The sequence below is a fragment of the Mastomys coucha genome, unplaced genomic scaffold, assembly GCF_008632895.1.
Source record: "Mastomys coucha isolate ucsf_1 unplaced genomic scaffold, UCSF_Mcou_1 pScaffold18, whole genome shotgun sequence".
In the NCBI taxonomy this organism is placed as follows: Eukaryota; Metazoa; Chordata; class Mammalia; order Rodentia; family Muridae; genus Mastomys; species Mastomys coucha.
Window position 1 is genome coordinate 109359406 of NW_022196900.1, and position 9221 is coordinate 109368626.

A 9221-nucleotide genomic window follows, 5' to 3' on the forward strand; every position below is an offset into this window, starting at 1 on the left:
CATTTTGTTAGACAAGATCTAGCCCAGGCTGACTCTGAACCTGCTATTGATCGTCTGCCTCAGCCACCTTAATGCTAGGATTACGGGTTTGCACTACCATGACCAGCTTCACATTTTGAGATACCATGGAAACAACTGGGTATTTCACTTGGCTTATAACTTTATCCAGTTTTATATTAAGGTTTTGAGAATTAGATCTCTGTCTACTTTGAATTTGTTTCTTAGGTTTACTTGTTTTTTATTTTATATGTATGGGTGTTTTATCTGCATGTATGTCCGTGGACCATGTGCAAGCCTGGTGTGCTCAGCGGCCGGTGAATCTCCTGGAACTGGCTGTGAACTGTGAGTTCTAACCTAGAACCTGGTCCTCAGGAAGAAGAGCCAGAACTCTTAATCACTGAGCTCCAGCCCGGATTCCTGCCAACTTCAAATGACCTATCCCTAAGTCCATCGTGTGGGCTTTCTTAGGATCCGTCTGGCTGATTTCCCCTGGCCCTTTAGACCAGCCTGTGTCTAGTCAACCCTTCTGGGCTTCCAGGTCTTTTAAGTCATCTTATTACCCAGGGCCCCATGCTTTATAACACAAGACTGACCACAGGCTGGAGAAATGGTCAGCCTTCCACTGGAAAGCTTTCCCAGGAACGCTGAGCTTAGGAAGAGGCGGAAAGAGAAAATGAAGATGACGTGTCATTCAGACCGCCAGCCTCCTTTGGACTTGAGGACAGAACCCAAGGGCAGACGTGCATGCGTCCTTCCAGTTAGAGCCTAAATGCGGACATGCATGCGTCCTTCCAGTTAGAGCCTAAATGCGGACATGCATGCGTCCTTCCAGCCTACCTTAACCAAGACCGCTATCACAGCCAAGCCATCTTCTTGGTCCTTGGCTTTCTCAAAAGTCTCATATATCTCATTGAAGTGAACAAGGTGAATCTGTGAGTGAAAAAAAGCAGGTCAAGGTTAGTATCATCCGGACTTCAAACACTTAAAGATTCTAAAGAGAGGGGAGAGAGTGTGAGTCGCTCCGGCAGAGGCCTCAATGTGAGCCACAAACAACTCTGGCCTCTCGCCTTCCTTCCATGCAGGCTACAAGTCCCAACTGCCAAGCCCAGAAACTTTTCTGAGAATAAAAAGAGGGTACAAGGACCTGGTGGTGGTGACGCACGCCTTTGATTCCAGCACCTGGGAGGCAGAGGCAGGCAGATTTCTGAGTTTGAGGCCAGCCTGGTCTACAGAGTGAGTTTCAGGACAGCAAGGACTACACAGAGAAATCCTGTCTCAAAAAAAAAACAAAAACAAAAACAAAAAACAAAAACAAACAAACAAAAAAATAGGGTACATGGGATCCTGGAAGATTGTGGCACTGGTTTGCTTTGATCCAAACTCTCTCTGCCAGACGCTGGATTCTATGAGGCCTCTATGCCCTCCTCAGGTCTCTAGGGGGCTTAAGGATGACCTCCCCTCCCTCAGGAAGCCACTGGAATCCATAGTAGGCCAGGAAATCAGCCCAAGAATAGACGCAGGCCAAAGGGGTGCCCTAAAACGCTAACACACGAATTCACTAAAACAGGGGAGACTCTGGTTAAATCCCCACCCCCACCCCTCTGCAAGGCAATGATGCAGAGTCATTTCCGAAGGAACCAAAAATAAATTTGCCCACAGGGTGACTGAACCGTCACCACTGCTCAAAATCATAATGGCCATTTTAATAAGCAAGGTAGAGCTGGAGAGACGGCTCAGTTGGTGATGCACTTGCTGTCGAGTGAGGAACCGAGCTCAGTTCCCAGCACCCACAAAGGAAAACTGGGCACAGTATTGCATATAATCTCTGAGACTGTGGCAATAGGATCCCTGGGGCTCGGTGGCCAGCTGGTCGATGAGATCCAGGCTCAGTGAGAGAGTGTGTGATAGAGGAAGACAGCATCAACCCCTGGCCTCCACGTGTACGCATACACATGTGTGTGCACACTCACATGCATGCGCACATACATGACACACGTATAACACAAACATGCAGACACTGACACAAAGAAAGTGACTCCAGAGCCTGAAGGGAAGGGGACTGTGTGGGGGTTGTCACATACCTCCATCATATGCCTGGTCCCATCAAAGGTGTGTTCGGAGCCGCTGACTTCCGAGTCCTTACCGCCCCAGTGAAAGTGCATCTGCTCTGCGATGTACCTGTTGCCATCAGAGTCCATGAAGTACATGGAGTGCGGCAAGGTGATCTGTACTGCGGGAGAGAACACGGCACGGGAGACTCAGATTTCCCATAAGTAGCTCCTTGGTCATCCCCAATCCCCCACTGGAGGCAACCTAAGGTGTTACGGATGGATCAGAATGCTGCTGCACCCGAAGGGAAGGTGGCACTGGAGCACCTGTGGTGCACAGAGCGGGTCAAGATGGGTGCCAGGACATCTCTCTCTATCCAGGACCAACCGGTCAGGGGCAGGACTATGGTGCAGCAGATCTAGCTTGTTGATCTTATAAAATGGGATTGCTCAGAAAAAAAATATTGCCCAAAGTACATGCCTATACTCCCAGCATTTAGAGGCTGAGGCAGGAGGATTGCTACTTTGAGGTACAGCTTTATGGCTTTTACCCATGCAGCCGCTTAGCTAGCACACAGAAGTGCCAGCTCTGCTGGGGCCTGAGGCAGCACCATGCTGGGCTCCAGCACTCCTGTTTTGTGGACAAAGAAGCTGACCCTATGGTGGAAGACTCGATTTCATACTGTGCTTTGGACTGGGCAGAGCTGGGCTCAGAATCCTACATCTGCACCTCTAACCACACACAGTCATGATGTGGCTCAGCTTGTCCTCAGAAGACAGGAAACCAAGTTACACAGCCAGCCAGGGCCCGGTCTCTTACTTTGCTCAATTCTAACCCTGAAATATGAGGCTTTTGCCGGAGGAAAAATAAATGGGTTCTCCTGCCACATGCCCTCCAGACTTCTTACAGGGACATTACTTGGGTCAAATGACTGCAGATATTCATCTCACTGGCTCAGACCTTTCAAAAATTTTGTCTCTTGGAATGAGCCATCCAGTAGTAACACTGGGTAGCCACACCAGAGACTCATTAGGAAAGGATGTGAAAGTTGGGCATGGTGGCACATGCGTGTAACCTCAGCACTTGGGAAACAGAGACGGAATGATCAGAACTTCAGGCCAATCTGCGTTTGGAGGCTAGCCTGGGCTCCATGAGACCATGTTTTAAAACAAACAAAAAAGGTTTAACTGAGACTAGCCAGACAGTGGTGGCACATGCCTTTAATCCCAGTACTTGGGAGGCAGAGGCAGGTGGATTTCTGAGTTCCAGGCCAGCCTGGTCTACAGAGTGAGTTCCAGGACAGCCAAGGCTATACAGAGAAACCCTGTCTCGAAAAAAATAAAAAACAAAAAGAAAAAAAGAAAAAGAGCTGAGACTACAGCCTTAGTTGCTGAGTGTCAGCCACACAGGCATAAGGCCTAGATCTCCAGTATAGGATGAAAGAAAGAAAGGGTCTTTGATATATCTCTGCACTCTCAGGATACTGAGGCAGGAGGACCATGAGTTCTCAGGTAGCCTTGGCTACAAAATGAGACCATGTCTCCAGAGAGAGAGAGAGAGAGAGAGAGAGAGAGAAGCTGGATGGATTGGCAGATAAAAGAACCTGATTTGTCAACTTGGCACCTTGGCACCTTGACTTCAGTCTTCTGACCTCTGTGGTGTGTGCACATATCCATGAATCACATACATGCAGTAACGGCAAGTCAATCAAAAGTATTTTAAAAGGATCTGATTTGGGACAATGAAAGCAACATCTGTCCTGCTGTCAAGGCCTTCTTATTGAAAGTCACTCAAGTGCTTACAAGCCACTAAGATGACTATTGGGCAGAGCTACATGCTGGCAGGACTGATGGGGTCCCTTCCCATGTCCCACCTTATGTATGTATGCATGCCTCTCTCTCTCTCTCTCTCTCTCTCTCTCTCTCTCTCTCTCTCTCAGTTAAACATTCTAAAAGTTGGCCATGGATGTGCTGTCTCCTTAGAGAGCAAACATTCATATTTGAAATGTTCTTTCTTCCCACATTGTATGAAGGAGTTGGGAGCCTGTGGTTGGATGAACATAACCTACTGTCCAGACTCAGAGATGGGAACGGCCCCTTGATAGAACACACATTTACTATTTAGAGCCTCGGAAGTCTACATTATCCAGAATGGAAGAGACCTTAAAGGAAGAGGTTGTTAGTTCTGCTGAGAGTCGGTGGGAGCCAGGAACTTCACAGAGTCTCCAACGAATGGACAGTTGCCCCCAGAGGAGCAACAAGAGAGATCCTGGCAATCACCTGATCCCAGAACACAGCTTCTAGGAGACAGGCTGTCCCTGTCTGGCCGTTCCATTGACAGGCAGCTTAGAAAGGAGATGTCGTAGGTTTGTTTTTGTTTTGAACTGGTGGCTATGCTGTTGAAAAGCGCAGGCCCATATCTGTCTGTCTGGAGTTCCACTTACTAAAGTTTTCAGATTCACCTTCTGAAAGCATTTGCTCCCTTTGTGAGAAACACCGATTTAACCAGCTTGGTGTTAGACCATCTGGTGAGGACACTCATGCAGACTGCCAGCCCCACCGGTACGCCCTACCTGTGTGTCCGTTGTTAGTCATAGAGAGCTCCAGCCCCTCCTGCTCATAGTTGATCATGTGCAGGGGCCTCAAGGAGTCATTGAACCACACCTTCCTCCTCTTCACGTCGATGGGCGACTGCCTTTGCCCGCCGCAGGTAGGGTACTTCTCAGACCACTGACTTTCTGCCGGGCCATCAAGCCCTGTAACAGGAAAGAGTGGGGCCCAACTCAGAGCTCCCCGATGAGCCTTCTCCGAGGCTTCTCACCAGGCTGGGGTTAGGGGCTTCTGGGCCGAAGACCCATGGGGTAGCCTTCTGGCAGGATGGGAACGCTCTAAACTAAGCCCAGCATTTGGGGTATGGCGATGGTGTTCGTCCTTTGCAGCTACTGGCAGTAAGAATTTGTGTAATTAATTGTCCAAGGGTCTCCTCCTGCAGAGCAATTGGCCCTCAGCCTTGCGGTAGTCACGTGGTGAAGGCTCCTGAACGGAGCCTGGGCCTACCAATAAGCCCTGACCTCATTTTCAGAGACTATAGTGTTCCTTTCCAAGCCCTGGACTTGAGCCCTACCCCCAGCCCAGCTTCCTCTGCTGCTGGAACACCCCTCCCTCCCCTGCACCCCCACCCGCAAAGCAGCCATGAATACAGGACACCTGAAGAAGCACCCTGCTAAAAGGTGGTGTATGCCTGGAACCCCAGCACTGGCGAGGTAGAGGCAGGAGGATCACAAGTACAAGGTTATCCTCAGCTACAAAACAAGTTGAAGGCCATCATGAGCTACATTAGATCCTATTTTTATTTTATTTTATTTTATTTTTGTTTTTGTTTTGTTTTGTTTGAGACAGGGTTTCTCTGTGTAGCTCTGGCTGTCCTGGAATTCACTCTGTAGACCAGGTTGACCTCAAACTCAGAAATCCACCTGCCTCTGCCTCCCATGTGCTGGGATTAAAGGCGTGTGCCACCACTGCCCAGCTAGATCCTATTTTAAAAGTAACACAAAAACAGTAAAACAAACAAACACAAAAAACTTGTGAGTGTCTATAGTTTCAGCTTCTCAGGAGGTGGAGATGAGAGGGTCTTCCCCTCCCTCCCTCTCTCTGTCTCTCTCTCTCTCTGTCTCTCTCTGTCTCTGTCTCTCTCTCTCTGTCTCTCTGTCTTTGTCTCTCTGTCTCTGTCTCTGTCTCTCTCTCTGTCTCTCTCTCTGTGTGTCTCTCTATGTCTCTCTCTCTGTCTCTCTCTGTCTCTCTCTCTCTCTCTCTCTCTCTCTCTGCCTCTCTCTCTCTCTCTTTCTAGAGGGAGAAGGTTCTTTAGAACCCAGGAGTTAACTTGTTTTGGTTTTTTGAGATGTCTTACTATGTATGCCTTAAACTCATGGCAATCCTCCTGTCTTTTGGGTGTTGCAATAACAGTCCTGTGATACCAGCTGTAACTGAGCCAGAGGTTCAAGGCCAGCCTGGGCAACATAGTGAGATACTGTTTAAAAAACAAAGAACAGGCCGGGCGGTGGTGGCGCACGCCTTTAATCCCAGCACTTGGGAGGCAGAGGCAGGAGGATTTCTGAGTTTGAGGCCAGCCTGGTCTACAGAGTGAGTTCCAGGACAGCCAGGCTATACAGAGAAACCCTGTCTCGAAAAACCAAAAAAAAAAAAAAAAAAAAAAAAAGAAAGAAAGAAAGAAAGAAGGAAGGAAGGAAGAATGAACAACCTGGAGGTGGTGGTGCATGCCTTTAGTCCCAGTACTTAGGAGGCAGAGGCAGGCTGGTCTCTGAGTTTGAGGCCAGCCTGGTCTACAGAGTGAGTTCTAGGACAGCTACACAGATAAACTCGTGTCTCCAAAAACAAAAACAAAAAGAAGAAAAGATGGAGGGAAGGAGATGGGAAGCTTTATCCTCTAGGAAATGGTTAATAATCCCAAAGCCAGAGTAATGGTGGCCAGTCACTGCAGACGACAAAAGACAGGGTTTTGTTAAGCTATTTGTTTTGTTTACTTTTGGCTTTTGAGACACAGTTTATCTATGTAGCCCTGGATGCCCTTAAACTCAATATGTAAACCAGGCTGGCCTTGAACTCACAAGAGATTTAGCTGCCTCTGTTTCCTGAGCCCTGGGATTAAAGGCTCCCCATGTGCAGCTCTGTTCAGCCCTTTGCTGTTGAGGGCTCTTCAAGGGTAGCTTTCAATGAGCACACGGCTTGTTCTAAGAACAGTGCTCCTGTCGGGGCTTCTTGGTTTGCAGTCAACAGAAAAGTTTATTATTTTCTCACCCTGCTCAATAATTCAAACCAAGTTTCGAGCAAATCTTTCTGTGGCACAGTCCCTCCCTTGATCCAATGCTTTGGGTCTGGGTCTTAAGATTATTGGGAAGGAGCAGAGCTCCTTCCAGGGGCTGAGCTCCACTGTAGAGGTTGTCTAGCACGCACAAGGCCGGTCTCCAATTCTAGGGCTAGGGGGAAAAGACAGAGAACTCACCAGGCACTTACAAAAGTCACCCTGTTCTCCAGGCCTTCTGGGGGCCGTGTGAGAGGGAGACCTTCAGTCTGAGAATCTCTGAAACCACACAGAAGACAAGGATTTGAGGTCTGGATCCTCTGTCTTCTGTCACCTCGGAAGCTTTGCCAGTAAGGATGCTGGGAGACACTGAAAAGCCACAATTTTCCCAGGCAGGTGTGGACTCCATCTCCCAATAGAGTAATTTATGGAACTGCCCTCTGAACTGGATTATCTGAGCGTCCACGATGTCCCTGACTGTCACCTTCATCTAGGACTTACAGTCCGCTCTCAATGTATTTCCCTGTGTGAGAGAACAGACTTTGTCCTGTGTCCCTCTGGCCTCCTGCACATCCAGCAGCCTCCAGCCCCTCCCCAGGAACTGCCACGCAAACCCAGTTCTAGGAAGCTACAAATGAGAAGATTCTTCTCATGTTCCCTTTGAGAAGTCTGACTGGGCAGGGCACCCTGTGAGCGGGCACATTCCTGAAGAGGAAGCTGTCTATGATCTAGTAGCCTCTATGAGGCCTTGGTTGTCCTTTCTAGAAGCCACTTTTGTCACATATTCTGATACTAATAACAACCTCACAGTCAGAAGTGGGTTCTCGAAGCAGCTCGTACTGGATGGGAAAGGTTTAAAAGCTGCCGAGTGAGTCTGGGCCGAGGGAGGGAAACACCGGCTCCTCTTCTCACTCATTGGGGTTTTAAGTCTATGTGTTGTTCAATCAGAGACGGCAAAACCCACATAAACCCACAAGGAACAGGCGGACCCCAGCAGAGGACCCACATCCAGTGCAGAGGGCTGCTTTGTCACTCTGTCCTGAAGTGCCAGGTGTCAGCTTACCTGTGTAGCTCCACTCACTGTGGACCTGGATGCCCAGGAAGAGCAGGGACACCACGTTCACCAGAGCCCTCATGACAGATGCTGTAACCCTGAATGCAGGACAGGTTCTGGCCGCACTTCTTTTAAATGCCCAGAAACTGTAAATAACAATTTACCAGGTCCAGCTGGCTGATCCGCCCTTGCTGTGCCCACGGAGCAACAACACCCTCCCCACAATGGCCCTTCTGACTTGGTGCCTGCACACGTGCCTCACCTCCTCCCAGGGCATTACCATAGCCAATTAGCCTATGTCTGGTTGTTCAACATCTTTGGACACTCAGTTCAGCGGCTACACAGTGCAGCCATTGTGGATCTTGAATGATGAGTGAGCTGGAGGGATGTGAAGAGCCGGAGGCATAGTGCACCCGGAAGCAGGGGCTTCCTGGGCAAGTGGCATGATGTCTTCTGCCCTTTCTCCTGGCTGCTGTGTGGAGTCACCAGGGCCTGGAAACCATGCCAGCTTCCAGTTGGTATTTCCTGCCTGTCCCAGAGTGGACATAAGAACATCCCTGATGGCCTAAGGGTTGACCCCTCATCCCCTGGCCAGCTAGCCAACTGGGAAGATACTCTTGTACTCTAGCTTTAGGCAAGAACTGGAGGAGCTCAGTTAGAGGCAGCCCTCAGCCATGGAGTTGGGCTTTTGAGCTACAACTGTACAGGTCTTGGGGACACTAAGGTAGAGGAGGCATGGGTACTCAGATGTCCCTGGGGACTTGTTCTGGCAGTTGCAGTGCACTTGGGAACACCCAAGCTGAATCAATAAGTTGCCTGGTCCTTGGGCATCTATGTGGATCGTGCAGGAGAAACTGGCACTTATGCCTGCCTGGCAAGCCAGCATAACCCATGTCCTTCAGAGAGGCAACAGCATAGGCAGGCAGGGCTCTTGGAGGGCACCTGCCATGCTGGCCAGATGCAAAGAACTGATCTGCTCTGACCACCAATCGATCTGCTCCCTGGGATAGCAGAGTGGAGCAGGTAGTCGTAGCAAGTGTGAAGAGGGTGGTGGGTGGCTCGTATGTCAGAGGGCTCCCTGCAGCCATTTCATCAGGGGACGTACATGACTTTGAAGATGCCTCTGAAATCCTAAGCCTGTAAAGTTCAAGAGCCCACAGAATTGCAAAGGAACCAGTTATCCAACTGCTCTGTGCCTCAGTTTCCCCATCTTCAATAGGAGCTTGAGACAGCACACCCACCCACCCACCCCACCACACACACACAGGAATTCAGCAGTGGCTCTGTGTGCTCACACACA

At 49.5% G+C, this 9221-nt stretch overlaps 1 protein-coding gene across 3 annotated transcripts in view; it reads right to left on the reverse strand.

The window, feature by feature from the left end:
- Window positions 1–9221, reverse strand: part of Ca6 (carbonic anhydrase 6) — a 27855-nt gene that overhangs the window by 13999 nt on the left and 4635 nt on the right. For 2 of the 3 annotated variants that reach the window (XM_031379556.1, XM_031379557.1), the window contains exons 2-4: window positions 4622–4804; window positions 2082–2230; window positions 838–930 (exon numbers count right to left, since the gene is read on the reverse strand). In XM_031379556.1, the coding sequence (XP_031235416.1) occupies window positions 838–930; window positions 2082–2230; window positions 4622–4679 (300 nt within the window). In that variant the 5' untranslated portion in view covers window positions 4680–4804. Of the gene's footprint in view, window positions 1–837; window positions 931–2081; window positions 2231–4621; window positions 4805–7930; window positions 8037–9221 lie in introns of those variants that run through there. The other variant, XM_031379555.1, reaches the window with a different exon arrangement.